Source organism: Hemicordylus capensis, chromosome 1 (genome assembly GCF_027244095.1).
Source record: "Hemicordylus capensis ecotype Gifberg chromosome 1, rHemCap1.1.pri, whole genome shotgun sequence".
Classification (NCBI taxonomy): Eukaryota; Metazoa; Chordata; class Lepidosauria; order Squamata; family Cordylidae; genus Hemicordylus; species Hemicordylus capensis.
In genome coordinates, this window is record NC_069657.1 from 240,145,412 (window position 1) to 240,166,096 (window position 20,685).

General features: G+C 41.3%; 1 protein-coding gene across 5 annotated transcripts in view; it reads left to right on the forward strand.

Moving 5' to 3' along the window:
* The window catches only part of LOC128339688 (glutathione S-transferase LANCL1-like), a 45,013-nt gene that overhangs the window by 13,913 nt on the left and 10,415 nt on the right, over positions 1-20,685 (forward strand). For 3 of the 5 annotated variants that reach the window (XM_053283994.1, XM_053283993.1, XM_053283995.1), the window contains exons 2-5: positions 692-789; positions 6,266-6,383; positions 16,447-16,654; positions 19,288-19,423. In XM_053283994.1, coding sequence (XP_053139969.1) covers positions 692-789; positions 6,266-6,383; positions 16,447-16,654; positions 19,288-19,423 — 560 coding nt within the window. Of the gene's footprint in view, positions 1-222; positions 329-376; positions 415-691; positions 790-6,265; positions 6,384-16,446; positions 16,655-19,287; positions 19,424-20,685 lie in introns of those variants that run through there. The other 2 variants (XM_053283996.1, XM_053283997.1) reach the window with 2 other exon arrangements.

The following is a 20,685-nucleotide window of genomic DNA, read 5'->3' on the forward strand; positions in this document are numbered from 1 at the left end:
CTTGGGAGTACATCTTACTGAACTTATCAGGACTTGCTTTGGAGCAGATATGAATAAGTTCAGGCTGCAGGTTTCAACAGGGAATGACGAGTAGGGACGGAGAACGGCTTTAGAGCCAACTATCCTGGAGAGATCAGCTGTGAAGCCATCCAATTAAAGCTTCTGGGTTGCAACGATGGAACTGCTTTTTAGAGCTTAACTCGTGACTGTCACTTTAAGACGTTGGAGGTGCGTAGTAGAGACATGCAGCCCGATCGAGCAATGATTGGTGTGCGTTGACAGGAAGTGGAAGGAGAGTCACAGATTGTTTGTTGTCTCTTGGTGCAGGGTAAGAGGGATGCGGGGGTGGGGAGAGGGATTGTGTTCAAAATATCCCCCCCCCCGCTGCAAGAGAAGGTCGAGTCGAGTTACTAGGTTTGCAATACAATCGATCCTTCCTTTGCTGATCTGGGTTATTATTGTTGCTACCATCATCTCCTCCTACTGTGGGCTCTGCTAAGGGGGACTATAGCATGCTGCTGCAGTAGCAGCAAAGTGCAAACCTTGGCCTGCATTCTTTGTAGATTTGAAATCGAGTAGAATGTGAGCCGTTGCAGCGGGATCACGGATTTATTGGTGTGTCAGAAAGAGGGTCGGAGGTTTCCTGGATCTCTTTATGTATATATATATATATATTATTTTAATTTTGCAGGTTTGCTCTTTGCCATAATGGCCCAGAGGGCTTTCCCGAATCCATTTGCAGACTATGAGAAATCTTTGGCCACGGGGTACTTTGATTCGTCAGGGAGGGTGAGTTTTAGTACTGCTTCTTAAATTTTTCTTTTACAGCAGCTACTTTTCTCTTCATATTGCATGGCTGTGTGAAATCTTGATGTACTTCAACTCAAGATGTTCCCATTCAGCAGTAGTAATTGGTAGGATTTAATCATTCAGGTTTGAAGTCTTTTACTTATCCTTGAACTTTTCCTTGACCTTATTTTGAATGCAAGGAGAGATGCTGTCTGTAGATGAATGGTGAATGTAAATATCTCTGACCCTCTCCAACAGCGATAGTTACACCTCTTTTTCAGTTCTCGTTTACTGTATCTGGACATGGTCATCAGGAGTTTAGCTTCTATCAAAAAATGAAAATCTATCATCCTGCCTTCCAGAGCCATCTGCCCACCTAACTAGCATCACTTGACTCCCATCTGTACAATGTCAGTGCTAATCACTCAGTGACTCCTGACACTTTGCAGATTCCTTAGGGAGGAAAAAATGTATCTCTTCAGGGACTGATAGGTAAAGGTTTTCTAATGTTATGAGATTCACTATGTTGGAGAAAAGAAAAATCAGGTACTTTAGTTAAGGCCAAAGATCTTTTGGCATATGAAATTCATCCTCAGCTTCTGGATCAGAGAATTTTAATTCCTTGGTATGTTTTATGGATTCAGTGAAGAAGCAAAGAGCTTATTGAAAAGATACAATTGCCCACTGTTGTCCAGCATTGTCAGGCAGTGACAGTGGATGGGTTTACAAGTTGCTGATTTGATTGTTCTGTATTGACTGGGAGGAGGATTGGAGTCCTTCCAATCCGGTAAGGACAGACAGACACTTGCGTGTGCATGCACAAAGTATAAAGGGGCCAAGGGAAAGTTGGCCTGTCTTAATGAAGTACACAATGTTGCCTTTAAAGAGGCCTATCTTAAACTGAATGTGTTTATCTCTTTCTGAATCTAAGATTTGATTTAGATTATACTGTAACTCCTGAAAAACTAAGATGAAAAGATCCAACTTCTTTTTAGAGAGAGGTGTGGCCTGAGAAAATGCCCAGGAAAGCTTAAGTATTCCTGAACTATGATTGCTTTGTCAGTGCCCTTGGGCAAGACACTTACCATCCCCACGTCAGCTTTTCCAAAGATAATATGCAGTTTCACAGTAGGATATTTAGCTTGGGTAGTGAATTTTATAACATCACTGCAAAAAATGTGCTGTGCTGAGTCTTTGACACCCACGAATCTGAGCATATGAAGAATAATATTCATTTTGACAGCACTGCATTTGCTCTGTTCAGGATGGCTCTTTTTTATCTTTGCTATCGTACATCTCAAAACAAGGGAGAAATGTTAGGACATGTTATAGTAATGATGCCTAGGGAACTGAGGCATCACACTTTGGCATATCAGGGTCATTGCAAACTTGTGCAATGCTGTGGAAGCATTTGTTTTTAGAAGGTTCTTATTTTATGGACCAGAAACAAATTTGAAATTACACTCCAGTTCCTCTAATGCATACTTTCTTCTCTGCTAATAACCCTTCATAAAGGCTGGGGTCATGCTGGACTTGTTTTTTGTTTGTTTATTTATTTATTATTATTATTTATTCATTCAATTTCTATACCGCCCTTCCAAAAATGACTCAGGGCGGTTTACATAGAGAAATAACAAATAAATAAAATGGATCCCTGCCTCCAAAGGGCTCACAATCTAAAAAGAAACATAAGATAGACACCAGCAATGGTCACTGGAGGTACTGTGCTTGGGGTGGATAGGGCCAGTTACTCTCCCCCTGCTAAATAAAGAAAATCACCACGTTAAAAGGTGCCTCTTTGCCCAGTTAGCTGCTCAACAGTAGCATCATGAAGCTGTGTACTATGGGGGTCAGCTAAGCTGATAGGGATATTCAAAGATCTTGAAACTGTTGGTTCAGGTCTCACTAGTAGGCAAAATTTACACCAGTGGTCCATCCCACCTGCGAATCGCTTATCCAGAGATACTCTTATCAGTGAATCTAATTGTCACCACTTTGCATTCTCCCTGGACACCAGTATACAATCTAGCTTGGCAGGATGCACAGCTGTTTCAGTGGGATATGACTGAGAGGATGACTCCATGGAGATTGGGGAGGTCCAAAGGTATCTTACCAAAGCTTCCAAATGAATTTATGTCCTGCTGCTCAACTTCATTGTCAAGTGTTTTTAATGTGTATAAAGCAATTTAAATGTGTCTATAGGGGAATAAACAAAATGTTATGCTTCAAGTAATAAAGTCCCACAGCTTGACATACCACAGCAAAAATCTCTTGATTAATGCTTGCCTTTTTCAAAAGTAAAATAAAATCATTACTTGGCTTGTTCTCAGACAGCATGATTAAAGGCAGAGGAACTGAGAGTAGATCAAAAATTGGGATATCAGTGAGAATGCCATGGTTTCTAAAGCCATCTCAATCGTGAAGACTCGGTCCTCACCCCTTTAAACACTGATCCCAGAAACAGATAAAGTCTCTTGCCTGCATAGCTGGGCTACCTTTCATATTACCATATGTGATGGAGCAGACACTTTTATTTGTTCACATGTCTTCTCTATTCACATCTAAAGTGGGTGTGTGTGTGTGTATCCTAACATCAAAAAATGTTTGGGTGAGGGCAGCTGAATTTTCACCTGCCTTAGCTACTCATGCTTGTTGCTTCTGGCATTCTCCTCTCAGCCTTATTCCCATACCAGAAATGAACCAGGCTGAAAAGAGGAGTTCTTCAAAAGGCAGCAGTAGGGCTAGTTCCCCTCTCCTACACACATTTTTTGATTTATAAAGTGCACACACACACACACACACACACACACACACACACACACACTCCAGAGACAACAAAGGAATAAACAAACCAGACTCTTCCCACAGAATCTTGTTTGGCCCTTAACAGCAGTCCTTCTGTGCTTTCAGGACTATTTAGCAGTGTTGGAACTGCTGAAGTATTGCTCCTTCTTGACCTCAGAAGGTCAGGTGGGAGGATTCACTCTTAAATCAGGTTCCCCTTTCCCAAGACCCTGGACCTTCCAGGGCGGCCAAGCAGTGCAGTGACCCCACCACTCCACCGTGCCACTAAAGGTAAAATTAGAAGTCTCAAAGGGTGACTGTAACTTATGTGTTGTGTAAACTACAGCTGGTACACCAGCTGCAACCCTACTTGGAGAAGTCAGACCTGACCTCAGTCACTCATGCGTTGGTAACATCCAGATTGGACTACTGAAATACGCTCTACGTGGGGCTGCCCTTGAAAACTGTTCGGAAGCTTCAGCTGGACCAGAATGCTGCTGCAAGGATGCTCGTGGGTGCAAGTTGTTTCATTAGTATCACTCCTATTCTGCGGCAGCTTCACTGGCAACTGGCCCACTTCCGGGCTAGATTCAAAGGTGCTTGTCTTGACCTTTAAAGTTCTATATGGCTTGAGGCTGGGGTACCTGTAGGACTGCATTCACCCATATGAATCTGGCAGGGCTCTCCATTCATCATCTCAGGCCCTGCTCATGGCCCCACCACTACCAGAGATCCGGTTGGCGGGGACTGGAGACAGGGCCTTTTTGGTTGTGGCCCCTCAGCTTTGGAATGCCCTCCCTGAAGAGCTTTGCCATTCTCCCTCCCTCACTGTTTTTAAAAAACAACTAAAGGCACACCTATTTAAGGAGGCTTTTTAATGTTCCATCTTTGGTTATATCTGTCAGGTTCTTTAGTTTTTATCATTTTCAGGGTTTTTTAAGCTTTTTAAATAACTTTTAATTTGAACTTAATACTGATTGTGTTATTTAACCTGACTTTTAACTTGTTTACTCAATTTGGTTAATTTTATTACTTTTATTTTATATTGTATCTATTTATTGTTGTGAGCCGCCCCGAGCAGTAGTGTATTGAAGTGGCGGGGTATAAATATTTTAAATAAATAACAATAAACAGCCAAACAAGCCTGACAACATGCACAGATGTTTTTACACAGTCCTAGGAGCAGCATGGGAACAACTGAAGAGGCTGTGTCAACTGTGTCACTCCAGATATGTATAAAAGAGGCTCAGTTTGAAAGCTGGTTTGAGCCAAGGGATAGAGTGGAGGAGTGGTGATTCTCTTTTATTTAACAGGGGGAGAGTAACTGGCCCTATCCACCCCCAGCACAGTACTTCCAGTGACTGTTGCTGGTGTCTATCTTATGCTTCTTTTTAGATTGTGAGCCCTTTGGGGACAGGGGTCCATCTTATTTATTTATTATTTCTCTGTGTAAACCACCCTGAGCCATTTTTTAAACCAAATAAATAAATAAATAAATTTGCTGTGCAGATGAATTTTTCAGCTTCCCACATGCAAAACTGAAATAACAACTATCTGTTTCCTTATTTCTGGTGGAAGGAATTAAATGCAGATTATAGAGAGTCTTTCCTATGAAAATGTCTTTATGTAACTGGTTTTTAGCTTGACCGCTTGACTACTTCCTACCTTCTGAGCAACAGAAACATGGTTATTTGTATCATCCAAATAGAAATCTTTAGGGAAGCAGGAAGTTAAAGTAGATATTTTCTGTACACTTTTATTATATTCATGGCACTAAAGTGTGGTAATTGAGGGGCTGCCACTTTTTGCAAACACAGTCCTTTAAGTGCACTTCTCCAACAAGCTTCCTGCGGTGCCTCTTTTGGGTATGTATGAGGTTCCCCTCTTTCAAAACCTGGTGGTATAACTGTGGCCAGAACTGCTCCACACTTTACACAGCAGTGCAGGCAAGCCTGTGTTTCTACACTAAACATTTAAAGTGTGAAGGTAAGAAACATGTCCTCAAATGCTTCGGAAAATGCAGTGGACTTGAACTGTAACTGACTGGTTCTTTGACACATGCTTGACTGCTTGTTTGGAAATGCACCACTCCCCTTCAAGGGTTACATGCTTACCACAGCATATACCAGGGTCTCCCACGATGCTCTGTAAAGCAACTTATCCTACACTTGACGGTGAGTCAGCACCACCTGTCCAACAGCATTGCAATGTGCTATTTTGATCCTTTTAAAAATTATTGTTGAACTGCAGTCAACTAGCAGAATCTCCTGTTGAAAATTTGAGTAGCCTTCAAGGACCCCTCTGGGTAAAGTACAGTAGCATGGTAGCCAGAGGTAATAAAGGCACAGATAATCAAGGTGCTTTTGGCTTGGGGATACAACTTTACATATTGAAAGCTGGATTCCTAATCCTGGTTATTTGGAAGAAAGTGTCATTGAAACCAGTAGGGCTTTTATCTCCAAGTAAACAAGTTTAGATTGTAGGTAATTGTGAGCAGTGATATTTCTCTCTCTTTCTCTCCCACTCACTGCGGTTTAAGTAATTAGCCATTTTGTTCCTCGAGACACCTGAAAGGGTTCCACCCTCCAACCATTTAAAGTGCTAAGCAAAGCACTCCTGCCATGCTTTTTCACAGCAACTTGACAGGCCACTGTATATCTTCTAACAAGAATATTTTTGTTAATGCCCACAGCTGACTCCCGAGTTCACTCAGCACCTGAACAATAAGGTCAAAGAGCTTCTCCAGCAGATGGAAAGGGGCCTGAAAAAAGCTGACCCCAAGGACTGCACTGGCTATACAGGCTGGGCAGGTAAGATGGTGTTGAAATAAATGCATATGATCTTCAGAGAAAGTGTGTGTCTTCAACTAAGAGGCGTAGGGACTGGAGGGTGTGCAATATTCTCTTGTTAAGGATGAGCAGGTCTTGGTCTGGTCAATACCTGGAGAGGCAAGAGCCACAGAAATCTCATGTAGTTCACACTGAATTTGTAGAGGAAAGAGTGTGATGTTATCTTATTCTGTTTTTTAAGCTGCTCTTGTTTTACTGATAAGATGCAGAAATCAAATATAATCGGTTCAAAAGCTTTGTAATGAGGGGATATACATGCAGTTAAACCTAATACATGTCATACCCCTGTTACCTATTGCCTTTGTTTTCCTCTCCTCCCTTTACTGCCTCCTCCTATGCTATCTTAGATTGGAAGCTCCTTGGGGCAGGGACCTGTCCTCTTGTTAACTCTGCAAAACAGAATGTGAATCGATGGCACCATATAAACTAATGCATAAATGCCAGCATAAAGTGAATGACGCTCACAGGTTTGAATCTAGCCCATAATCCGTGCCTGTTTATTTAAAATACTTACACCCCACCCTTCCAGTGCACTGCTGCTCGGGGATCATACTGGAACTGGGGTCATTTAACTAAGACCTCCTTTGACCTCTGAGACCTTTGTAGCAAATATAGATGCATGAAAAAAGAGTTGTAAAGCATTTTGTATTCTGAAGACTTGTATAGAAATGATGGATTACAGAAAAATATCCCACTTCTCAAACTAGTACTTTTCCTCTATATTCATTGCCCGTTCTATGCTGGCTTCTTGATGAGTTTATGGCTTGTGGGATATGGTGATTTCTAGTGCAGCCAAATGAATATTGGAACCATTCATCAGGTAACGAGTTGCAGTCCAGTCCAGTCGCCTGGTAATGTTGAGCTGAATGTGGTCAGCTGGTTTGGGGAACAAAATTATGGTAATTCCCAAAACCACATCCACATGCATAACTTTTCCTCTACACTCAAAAACTCCACACTCAAAAACTCTTATATAGACATAGAGCAAAACTGTTGGGGGTTTTAATTATTTAGCAGAGTGCCAAAAGAAAGCTACCTGTTCCAGTTACAGAGTAGAGTGCAGAGTTTAGTTGTTGCAGTTATTTGAAGAACACGCATGGAGATTATTGTACAATCTAAACTAAATAGATGTATTGGTGCAGTGCATTTTAGATAGGAAAGGCCTAGTCCTATCTATCAGATACATACTGAATAGGGAGGGAGGGAGAGATGTTTCCATCTACTCTCTAAGGAAATGAAAGGAAGAGGACTGAGTCTCTACAGGAGGTACCTCAGGAGTCAAGGCAGGGGTCATAGAGTAGAGGTAAAGCAGGGACAAGTAAGGAGACCCTCACTAACTACCTCTACTCTCTAGTGGTCATTAGGATAGTTGGTGCAAAAGGTCTATGCACTGGAACTCCATCTCCAACCAAAACTATCTGTTCCCAGAAGATATGCTCACTGTTTCTTTGCAGACAAGTTGTTTGCTATCCCAAAATGGACTCCATTCCTAGTCTTTCTTACCTTCCTTTTTGTGCTTTTTATGTGCTTCTCCTCCTTAACTGCAAACACAAACTGAGTCATTAGATAGTCATTATTTTGCCAGGACAAGGTGCAGGGAGAGGCGCAAGAAGGAAATGATGGACACGTATTCTCAGCTTACTTCTAGCAGTTGTATAGATGAAACCAAACTTGGAGGAAGACTGAAAATTGGCAGATGGCAACAGGCAGCAAGTGTCAAAATCAATCCATTTGTTTATTCATAACCAAAATATTTGAATCAAAAATTGGATTATTAAAATAACAGATAAGATAAATCATAGGACACTCAAAAAGATCCTCGGAATAATTCCATTAGGCAGATTATATAAGCTTGCCATGTACTTTGATGGCAAGAACTATAAAAAGCTGGCTACTCTTCTTGTAACATGGGGCCTGGTGTCAGCTAATTAAAAATGTGTATAGAACTCCAAAGACTTCCTAGGATAAACCATGAGCACTGGCGGACTAAATACATCACAACAACCATTGTAGAAGTTACTACAACAACAATAAGAAGTCTTCTACTTCCCCAGACCCACATGGACACAGACATTCTGCAATTTGAATTCCAGCCATATAGCCTGTCAACACAGCGGATGGTAAAACCAGCAAATGAAAAAGGCTTTCCTAAGACTGATCTCTGTCAAGTTTGATAAGTTGCTGACAAGAAGGAAGAAAGAAGGCAACTGTAAAGACGAGAACATTTCTTGGCCGAGGACAATGTATCCTGTGGTAGCAAGTATGACTTGTCCCCTTAGCTAAGCAAGGTCCGCCCCGGTTGCAAATGAATTGGAGACTTGATGTGTGAACACTGTAAGAGATTCCCCTTAGGGAATGGAGCCGCTCTGGGAAGAGCAGAAGGTTCCAAGTTCCCTCCCTGGCACAATCTCCAAGATAGGGCTGAGATTAATTCCTGCCTGCAATCTTGGAGAAGCCGCTGCCAGTCTGTGAAGACAATACTTAGCTAGATAGACCAATGGTCTGATTCAGTATATGGTAGCTTCCTATGTACCTATATATGTCTAGAAGCCTTTTCTTTAGACATATTCTGGCTTTATGGTATCCCAAAGAAAGCATCAAACCCTGGGAAAGGCCAATAGTATTCAACTTTAGTTGAGGTAGATAACAGACGAAGAGTGTTGGACTAGGACCGGGGAGACCAGAGTTCATATCCCCACTCAGCCATGAAAGTCACTGGGTGACTCTGGGCCGGTCATGCATATCTCAGCCTAATCTACCTCACAGGGTTGTTGTGAGGATAAACATAACCTTGTACTCTGGGCTCCTTGGAGGAAGAGCAGAATATAAATGTAATAATAAATAAAGTCCAAATCTTGGATCTCTGACTTCTAGTTTCTCCCTTTGTCTGTCCATCCTCATCTGCTGCTGTGCCAAATTGCTTAAGGCCCAGAATCTGGAGTGGATTGTTGTGGGCAGAAGAATTGTCTTCCTGTACTACTGTCTCCTAAGGCTGATCTAGCCTTAGTTGCTATGCTGAACATCCTTGGTACTTTCACACCTTGCACCATATCTGCCTACTCTCTTAGTGACTGCCTACTCCCATATGAACCTGTCTGGTTGCTAAGAACCTTTTCAGAGGCCCATCTCTGGGTTCTCCCACTTTCAGACACAGGGTGTATTGCTACTAGGGCCTTCTGGGTTGTGGCACTGAGGGACTTCTAGAATGACATTGTAGGGCCTTTTTTGAAAGTGCCCACTGCATGCATATGACAGCATGTCTCCTGGTGGACTGGCAAATTCCCTGGTGGATTGGCAAATTCCCATATGCATACAGAACATGCCTGTAATATGCTGCTGGTATAAACAGTAGCCAAAACACCCACATTAAACTGCATTTTGGGGTGTGATTGCTCAGTTTCTCAAGATTTGTCTTGCTGAGATCTTTATTTTGTTCACAAGCACATTTAGTCAACGAATCTGTCAGTTAAATTTGCATAAAAGTCTGCTTAAAATTCCTTCAGTTGGGTTGCGGACAACCAAACGTTGCAGCCTAAAATGAACAGAGCAAGTTCATGCAAAGTAAGAACATCTTGCACTGTCTGTCTTCCGTTTTGTAGAGCTCCTCTTTCTGCAGGCAACGCTTGAATTTCAGTAACAGAATGCAGGCCAGGTGAAGAGTTTTTGTTTTTGTTTTTTATTGCATTGTATAAATATACCTTGCTTGAGGCGGTTTCTAGAAGCATACAGTAGGGGGTTGGGGCGATGCTTGGCCACCTGAGAGGCAGAATTCAGCTTGTTTGTATTGGGCAGAAAAGTAGCTAAACTCTGCTTGTTCTTTATTCTCTCCTTCTGGGTTCAGAACTGTACAAGCTTGTCTAATATGATTGGAATTGAGTATGAGCTTCTGAAGGATTTCACCTGGGTCACAGCCAGAGAAGTGGAATGTGTTGCTATTGCAGGACATGTCTGTTCTGGCTCCCTCGTCCCCCATCCCCAACCTAGCTTTGTTAATTTGCTCAGTGTGGTTTCAGGTTGCTAGAAATTAATTGGGCCACGGCAGTAGCATTCCATCTTAATTGCTTCTGTAGGAAAGGCTTGTTGAGTATCTTCTCATGTAGATAATCTCCTGGCAATCTGAAATCAATTGGCACTCATGTGGCAGCTAATCAGAAATATTGGAAATGAATGACCATGGCTCTTTTTCTCCCAGTTCCTTCTCTGTGGAAGGTAGTTGGCTGATGAATGATAGCAATGTGTGGCATATGCTGGGGCTGAGCTTTAAAAGCTTCTTTCCCTCAGAGGTATTCTCTCCTCATCATTAAGCTCCTGCCAGGTATCAAGCATATATACCCTTACCTTCCCACCCCTTTCCCTCCCCAGATCCCTGCCATGATTCCATAAGATTTCTGTGTTGCCAGCTTTCTTTTGAGAGGTGGAAAATTCCACCTTCACTTTTCAAGGATCCTCTTCCATCCTTTGATGATTACAGAAACATGAAGTGAGAGCTCTTCCTCCCCTGCTTGGTCTCAAATTCTTCTCCCTTGCATGTTGGGAAGGGACTGCCCCTTCCTCATCCAGTAGTAAGATCGGATCATGGTTGGATGGGAGCAATACGCACCACCTAGCCATGAATGGGGGCCCTGGCTTTCTGACTGCTGAGTTTATCACTTCCTCCCATCCCCTTCCTGGCAAGGCACCATTGCAGAGTGCTGAGAAAACAGGTCTGGACCTGGGGCTAAGAGCTTGACTATGCATTACAATCTTCATGTGAGAGTTGCGCATATCACATGACAGCTCTGCTTGTTGTGGGTTCTGAAAGCTTCCTTGTCAAGAGACAGAGGAATAGGCAGTTTTAGAATGAGTTTATAGGTCAAGGTAGGTTGTCAAAATCTTACCTTGAATGAAAACAGATGTAAAGTGGCCAAATTGCTAAATGAAATCAATTGTTGGTACATATTAGCAAACATAATTCTGCATAATTCTTTCTCTTTCTGATTTGGTGTTGCTCGAAGGAGCTGGAACAAAAGCTCTCCTAAGGATTATACTTTGGGGTTCTGAAGCCCAACAAGATCACCTGGAAGCTTTTCACACGGGGTTTTAGAAGCCCTTTAACTCGCATCTCTTCCAGAATGGAGGGGGTGCTTTCACATATCGGCTAGATGTACCCCAAAGTCCCTGTGAGTTATCAGGGAGCAGTTCACACACAATTCAGGTTTTTCACTGTGCATGAGAGTGTAACCGGATTTATATCCGGGGTTAAAAAATCCATTATTTGTGTCGGATTTTTTGGACAACTTTGAGTTTGCAGTAAAGCCCGTAAACTCACGGTAAAACCTGCTGTGCATAAAAGACCCTGCTTGTTTCACTTTCATTAGAATTCTTGAAACAGAAGCACGTTCTTGGCATCATGATGTGTGGAGAGGTAAGAAGGACTTTATGTGCAATGCAGTCTTATTTAAACCTACTCAGAAATGTCTATCCCCCTTACATTCAGTGGGACTTGTTCATATGTAAGTGTGGTACAGTGAAGACCAGTTCTGATTCTTGCTGCATTTAAAAGAGAAGAGCTGGTCTTGTGGTAGCAAGCATGACTTGTCTCCTTAGCTAAGCAGGGTCTGCCCTTGTTGCATATGAATGGGAGACTAGAAGTGTGAGCACTACTAAGATATTCCCCTCAGGGAATGGAGCTGCTCTGGGAAGAGCAGAAGGTTTCAAGTTCCCTCCCTGGCTTCTCCAAGATGAGGCTGAAGCCTTGGAGAACCCACTGCCAGTCTGTGAAGACAATACTGTGCTAGATGGACCAATGGTCTGACTCAATATATGGCAGCTTCATATGTTCTTAAAACAAATGTCTTATTTAATATTAACTTTATGTGAAGATGAGAAATTGATTGTTGAACCCAGTATTATAATGGGTTTGTTTGTTTTATTTTTAACTCTAAAGCAGCAAATTGGATATCTGCTTAAGGGAAGCAACCTAAATATTTACATAAGTTGTTTCTGCTGCCAAAATAAGCTTGCAGGTGGCAAATCTTATTTGCATCATAAATGAAAATCTGCTTGGTGTCTTAAATGGATATTTTTGTCCATTGCACTGTTTTTCTTTTTTTGGCAAAGTATTAAATTATAGCTGTATTGCTTTGTGTGTTCAGATTATTTTGAATATTCCTGCTCTTGCTACATATGATTTAAAACAATTAGTAAACTTCAGCTCAAAAATTAGAAGTGTAACATTTGGACAAATCTGTCAGTGATGCAGCTCCTTTTGGGAAACAGCCAATACAATGCCTCCTCTCTGTATGGTACGTTGTTCTTTGCCAACACAGAGGAAAGAGGCTGTCTTGTTTTAATACCAAGATTGGGGAAGAGCAGGTTCATACCAGTTTTTAATGCATTAGACTGCCTCGGTAGTTTTATCCACTAAATAAGACACAATTTAATATTTGACAATAACTTATGATTGCCTCTTGTGCAGCATGTACCTTCTGTCAGAAATGGAGCCCCCCCCTCTTTTTTTAAAGGAAAAGTATCTATCCCTGATGTTTACAAGATAAAACATCATAAAGTTTCAACCAGAGAGTCTGAAAATGGAGAACGTCTGAATTTAACATAAATCCCAGACCTTCCAATGGATCCCTGTTCCTCCACCCTTCTACACAATTGCTCTCCGTTTTCCTGTGAGTCCTAGTCTTCTTCCCAAATCTTTATCCCTAAACTTCCCCACAAGATTACAATAACTTTCCCTTAAATTTTGCAAAATGCAAGCAAAGCCCAAGCAGTTCAAAACAAATCTTGCAAATCTGGGATTTATATTTACCATGGTGTTCATTTGATTACCTCTCTCAGCTCTTTTATGCAAAAAGCAGATGGTTTGATTTTGCTTTTTTCTGACTGAATTGATACCCCTTCACTAATGCATGGTCACCAGAGCACAGGATGTTAAGAAGTGCTGGGACATGGTTGCTCCTTCCTTGTAAAGGGTCAGGAGGGACGGTCACAATGGCACCCCAGTGTTTCCAGGGAAGGAAGTGCCTAGTTATCTCATCCTCCTCTCCCAGTATCAAAGGGTCAGAATACTCCAACAAGCATTGCCATGGCATCCTGCAGGCCTAGCAAAATCTTGCAGTGATTGTGAGGAGACTGATTGCTCTCATACTTGCCTGAAGGCAATTTGTATGCTATCTGGGCAAGCAAGGAACTAGCTAATTGCTCGCTAGTGTAGGTGGACATCATGTCTGTTAAGGTCTCAAGCTTGCATTGTTTTAAGCAAGTCCTGGAAAGATGGCTGTCTTCCAGCATAAAGCTTTCTCTCTTGAAAAATAGTTTCAGGTGCACGACTTAACAGAAGTGACTGATGGTAACATGCCTCTGAGCTGCCCTTGTTGGAAATACTAACATTGAGACTGCCTAGAGAGCGGGCAAGGTTATTAACTTCAGCAGGAAATGGAAATTGGCCCTTAATATACATGCAGAATTGAATTGTCTGTAGTATGAAGCTTTGGAGATTACCCATGCGAAATGAGAAAAATGATCGAAATTTAAAACTATCCCCAGTACGGTAGAAAGCAATTCTGAAGTCGGCTCTTTTTCTTCTCCCTTTTTAAACTGCATTGAAATCTGCCAACATTGGCTCTATTAATTTAGGCTTAAACATGAAGACCTGTGTCATCTTAGAAATGGTTAATGAGATGGAAAGTGAGACAAAAGGGATAAAAGAAGATTCTGTGGAAATGATGCAGGCCACTAGGTTCTGTGATATTCTTTGAGGATGCCCTCAGTCCACACTTCCTTTCAATGATGTCTTCAGTTTTTAGGCAGGAGGCTCTCTCCTGTGAAGACATTTTGAATAAGGCCATGCTGACAGCTTCTCTATTATGCGGAAGATACACTCCAGCTGTTTCTGTTTACCAGGGAAAATCTATTTCTGTGGCACCTACTCAGAGTAAATCTTTCTCCCTATTCTTGCTTTTTGGGGAAATTGTAGACATGTCTGTGGAAAAGAAAGTTAGCATCATTTGCTAGAATTGCCATTCTGCAGCCCCCTTCCCTAGTGTCCAGAAGTGAAATTTTTGAAGGGCACGGGGAAGGTCCAACTGGACTCTTTAATGCAGACTTATGTCAGTTTTGGTTATCTGTGAGGCCTGTGTACATTTGAAAAAGTTGGATCCGATCTGAATCTGACCAATCCAATTCTGAAAATTTCAAAATTGGATTCTTTGCCCCCTGGCCATGTTGGATATTGGGTTGGAGATCCAATAAAAGTTATGGGTAACTCCTCTGACTTTTGGTGGTTTCATTGGGAGGGGGATAAAAATGGCTAAAAATTGTGACATCTGGCTTGTTTCAAGCCAGAAATTTACAAAAACAAATCTGGATCTGATGTCTTGCCTAGGACCAATATTCCACCCTCAGATGGAAGAAAAAGGACATTCCTTTTTATTTTATTCTCCCAGAAATTCTTTCTAACCACAAAAACAGAAATACTTAATTTACTTTCACTTTTACTGACTCTGTGCTTCTAGAATGGAGAAGACAAAAATTAATTAAAATCAAAAGAATGTCCTTTTTCCTCCACATGCAGGTGGAATGATGATCCTAGGGAGGGCTTCAGATCCAGAACATTTGGTAAAATTCTGACTCGAAACAAGCCAGTTTTAGCCTCCCCCCCATCTTTACTTTCCACCACCCCCACCCCCAAATAAGAGGAGTTACCCATTGTCTTGGAAAAAAATGACAATGTGGACTTCATGTGTGTCAGATTTCTTAACTGTATGCCCATCCATTCATGAGATATTAAAAGGGGGAGCAAAAAGGTGGCTGAGCCCTGCTCTCCTTCCCCACATGTGTGGCAAGTATCAAGGCTCTAGGCCCAACCAGTGACTCATAGGGATCCCCCCCACTTCCCCATTCACCTGTAAGTGAGGGGGGGTGAATCCAATTTTTGGAAGGTTTTAAAATGGGTTCTGCCATTTTGTACCTCCAACATCCAGACATGACCCGCGACATGAATTCTGGCTTCCCTTACTCATAGTCAGCAAGTCCAAAGCAGCGCTGGGTTTTAACCTAGATCTAACCAACTCTCACAAGGCTGAAACACCTTGTGAATGGGGCCACTTAGCCCCATTTCCCCAGATGGCCGTGCCCCCTGCGTCTGATGAGCACCTAGGGGCTGCTGCCGGCAGGTTGTACCCACGCCACCACCAGCTTCCTACGCGCCTGACTTCAAATGTCCGTGATAGTTAAAATACAAAAGGAGCTTAGCTTATTTCTGGTCTTAGCTGCTGCTCCTCTTCCTATTGCTCTGGTATGATTGCTATTATGTACATGGCTCAAAACAGGTTGTGGCTTCAAAAGACTTCAGAAGTGTTCCCCTATAAAATATCAGAGTGTGTGTGTGTGTGTGTGTGTGTGTGTGTGTGTGTGTGTGTGTGTGTGATTGCTCTAGTACCCAGTGATGATATTTATCATTTATTCAGGCCTTCTAGAGTATTTTTAAAAAAACAGTTCACCTACTTTATCTTGCTGCAGTCTTTACAACAGTGTTGTAAGTAGTCATATCTCCATATTTCAGCTTTGGGACTGTGGCTGAGGGAGAGTATGGCTTGCCTAAGTCGTCTTGTAAGTTAATGACGTAGGCAAGAATTGAACTGTGGGCTTCCTGATTCATAGCTCAGTCTTTTGGTCATCCAGCTGAACTATTATCTACACAGTTTGCAAATGGATTTCATGTATATATATCACAATAAATATCAAAATTGCAGTAACTGTGGGCATTTGTGAGGGAATTATTGAAAAATACATATCTGTTTTTCAAAGACACTGTGAATACCAATAGTGAAAATTAACATTTACCTAATGCATCTCCTTATTTTCTGAATTCACTAGCTGGATCTGGAATGGTCACCATTCCCAGATGAATGTCAACTGCCACAACATTTCTTTCACTGTGACATAGTTGCTGAAATGAATATTGAAATGTTAAATTGTGCAGCATCACAGACAATGGACTTTGATCTTCTACCGTCTCTAAATCTCATTGCAGGCATTGCTTTGCTATATGTACATCTATATGATGTATATGGAGACCCATCCTACCTTCAGGTGGCTCATGAGTATGTGAAGAAGAGCCTTAGTTGCCTGACAAAACGATCCATCACCTTCCTGTGTGGTGATGCTGGACCTTTGGCAGTGGCTGCTGTTGTGTACCATAAGCTACAGGATGATAAACAAGCAGAAGATTGCATTGCTCGGTAATGTCCTGAGAGTATTTGAGCTGATGCCTCTTGTTGACTTACACCTTTGACACTAGGAATGAGTATATGAGTAAACATATTAGCTAGGGTAAACATGCTGAAATATCTGAAAAAAGACTGTCAAAGTGGCCAGTCAAACCAAGAGGCCAATTACATGAAAATGCAGATATCTTTTGGGGAAGGACTTATATGGAGGTCCACTTTCAGCTTGTAGCATCCATTATTTCAGGCTATGTAGAGATTGTAGGTTGACTAAAGCAACGTGTTCTCTTGCCAGTGTAGCTGATCTTGTCTTTGGACTGAGAGAAGGGAGTTGACACATTTTGTAGTTCAATGTATGTGTGGCTTCTTTCAAGTATTTGACTGCCAGTGTGGTCAGTTCCAAGATGGGGTAAGTGCTGCAAAACTGTATATGTTCTCCATTAATCATTCCCATGTCTATAATATCTTTGTATGGGGTGTGATTCAGCTAGACATGTATTTAAATATTCTAGCTGCTCATATACTTTGCTCAACTGGTTTAGTAATGATGAAGATCATTTGATCTGTTGAGCACATGAAGAACAGTAGTGATTTGGTTCATGGTCCTCCAAGCACAGCTGCTGCACATTCACTTTGATGTTATAATGCCATAGATATGAACAGAAGTTACACAGGGGCCATACTTCACAGTTTCTATTGCGGAGTATAAGTAAGTTTTATTTTGTGACTAAGAAATTCCTGAATACTACTTTAAGCTTGCTCCTGTTTGTACAGTATATTATGTTCTGTAAACCGCCTTTGTATATATTGTTTCTCATGTTCGTATTTCCTGTTTATATTCTTATCCATGTGTATTTAAATATTGCCTGTTGTGTACTGCTCTGTCGTTTTAAAAATAGATTCTCCAGCTTATCTCCTCCAGGTTCTGAAATGTTTAATTTTCATACTATGATACATTTTAATATTAGGATGATGAGCATGAGTGAGCAATTTGCAGATCTTCCTCCTGATATGAGTCTAGCTTTTATAAAAAGTGTGGACCCAGTATCTCTGGAGACAGAAGCATATTCTCCATCATAAGAATATTAACGTCAACACAATCCCACTCTTTGTTTCATTTTAGAAATTTCTCCTTTGTTCCTTCCACACTTAACCTCTGTCATATTACAGAGTGGGAATGGAGTTTAATCCTATACTGCCATCTAACGGTACTGTGAGAGTAGAGCACTGATATTGTAGTGTTGGGAAGGCACTGTAAGAATTCTCACAGAGGCAGGATTTCTGAGGCCTAAACCATCCTGGATTGACACTCATCAGATATGCTCTTTAAAAGCCCCAGGGAAGGAGAAATCACTGAGCAACTTGATGTGTTTTTTCTTGACATGTTTTTTAAGAACAGCCCTGCTGGATCAGGCCCAAGGCCTATCTAATCCAGCATCCTGTTTCCCACAGTGGCCCACCAGATGCCTCAGCACTCCATATATAGGGCCATTCTTGAGGTTTAAAACGTTTTTAAATTTTATTTTTTTAAACAAACTTCTATAATTCTGTGTACCTAGGGAATCTCCCTGAACATATAAAAATCACTGTCTTATTTTGAGATAGTCCCGTTTTGCTTCCAGACTGATAGTACTTGACTACCTCAATTTGCTATTCATACATAAAACAGAACTGAGATCCTACATGTTGTAATTATAGTGCTGTACTCCTGTACAGAGTATCCAAATACTTTGTTTAACTTTTAAAAATGTGTTAAATTTGACCAATTTTTCAATACGCCTCTTGTGGTTCTTTGTCTGCTTGGGGCTGTTCCTTAACCACTTTATTCTGTTTAAATAAATTTGCCTTCAGTTTGCTGGAGCAACACTGAAAGGGGAAACACAAAGTGCTTCTTTCTTTCTGTCCCTTTGGAAGCAATGGTTATTGTCTATGGAGATGGGGCAGGGAACCATATCACGTGCATCCTGCTTGCCAATTTGACAAGGAAGGTCACCAAAACCATTTTTGGAACAGCTATGGGAAGCAAAACCGAGGGTTCATTTACATCTTGAGTGATTGGGCTACAGGGAAGGGGAGTTAAAAAGCTGTCAGTCACAGCTAATGCTGCAGAAATATATTTAGACTTGTTGGGGATTTATAGTTTGACAATTGAAAGGAATGTTCTTGAGTAGTCATGCTTACATGTTCCAACCCAGTCACCTGCTCCTATAGGAATCAAGAGTTGGTGTTAGTGGTTAATATTACATTGACTCAATATTTGGCACCAGTTAATGCACCCTAAATAGTTGACTGAATAATATTGTATACAAGCTGTTCAATAATTATTGTATGTTATTGCTTCCATTTCTTTCTTGAACACACATGTGTTTTATTTTTAATTAATATTTAATATAATATTTTAGTTAAAACTATATAAAATTATAAAATAATTTGGGGAGAAGCGACTGTGCTGGTACAATTAACTCAAGGCAAGCAGAGCCTCAAGTTTACTGTTAAGGGGTGGCTGGAATACCCTCAGACTCAATATCTGTGTAAAGTTCTTGGTTTAGTATAGTGCCCACAAAGTGACAACTTTGCATATTGCTGTAAATATTGTTTGTTTATTTTGAAAAGATTCCCATGTTTCATGTAAACGTTTGTCTTTCAAGCTTGTTGGATCTGTTCAGAGTGAACGTGCCTGTCCCTTCTGAGATGCTCTATGGTCATATGGGATATCTGTATGCTTTGCTCTTTGTGAACAAACACTTTGGAATGGAAAAGATCCACCGAAACTACATCCAACAGGTACAGTACAGTGTACCCTCTGGTTTCCAGAATGGCCTTGAGTGTGTGAAACTGGACTAGTGCAAGGTTGGTCTGCAGTCAGGGAGTCCGTGGTTGAAATTCCAGTTCAGCCATAAACTCACTAAATGACCATAGGCTAGCCTCTGTCTGCAAATAATGATACTAATTTCACTTACAGTGTCCTTATAAAGATGGGGGGGGGGGAGTGTGCACGCACACACACACACACACACACACACACACACGTACACATATGCACACATGTAACATTCTAAGCCAGTGATTCTCACTATTTTTTCAAGTGGAGTCCACTTTGGCAAAAAACAAACAAACCCCAAAACCCTTCAATCTGAGAGTCATTTTCCACAGTTCTGACTTCTGCACAGTATTGTGTTTTTCTCAGTGTTGGGAAGGCCCTTTAAGAAAAATGGAGCCCTCTCTTAAGAGCTCTGTGAGGAAAACGCTGGGAAAGGGCTACACTTCCAAGTAGTTCGTGCACGCCTTCTTCCAAGATGGCGCAGAAGCTCAAGAAAGCCCCATTTCCCTTAAGGGAGCCCACCTCCCAATGCTGGTCAAAGCGCAGCACTACAACGTGAAAATTGTCATGTCTGTGCCAAGGGAACTATGTAGCATATCCAGCTTTGGCCAAAGTTTCATGCAGATCCAATAAACAATTAGTCAATGAGCTGTATTAAGAGTGAATGGGATAAGCCATTGGTTTTTGGGCCTTAAAGTGAAAAACACTGACCTAAGCCTTCTTATACTTCATAGTTATAAGGGAAAGTACCCAGTATGGCAGATACAAGAAATATTCTGCCAAAGGAAGAGTTGGATTTTGACTTTGATGTGTATTATTCTTCTATGGCATAAAAGACTCCACATTAGCTACACTTCTGTGGTGTGACAGTTTCTTAGCCACTCACAATGAGAGAAGTTCTCTAGGCCAAAAAGCTTGCTTGTTTGTTTGTTTGTTTGTTATTTAAAACATTTATATACCATCCAAAATGCAAGTCTCCAGGCAGTTCACAACAAAACAACAAAAACAGATAAAAAGATTAAAACATCACAACAATTAAAATTTAAAATGTTGAAGCTATTAAAAACACAATTAAAACAATATCTAATTAAAAGCCTTTTTAAAAGTTGTAAGAGAGGGGGAGCCTCTTATTTCAGCAGGAAGTGTGCTCCAAAGCCTCGGGGCAGCAATGGTATATGTTGAGTCTTTGAGGCTATTCACACGAGCGTGCAAATACGGGCTAAGG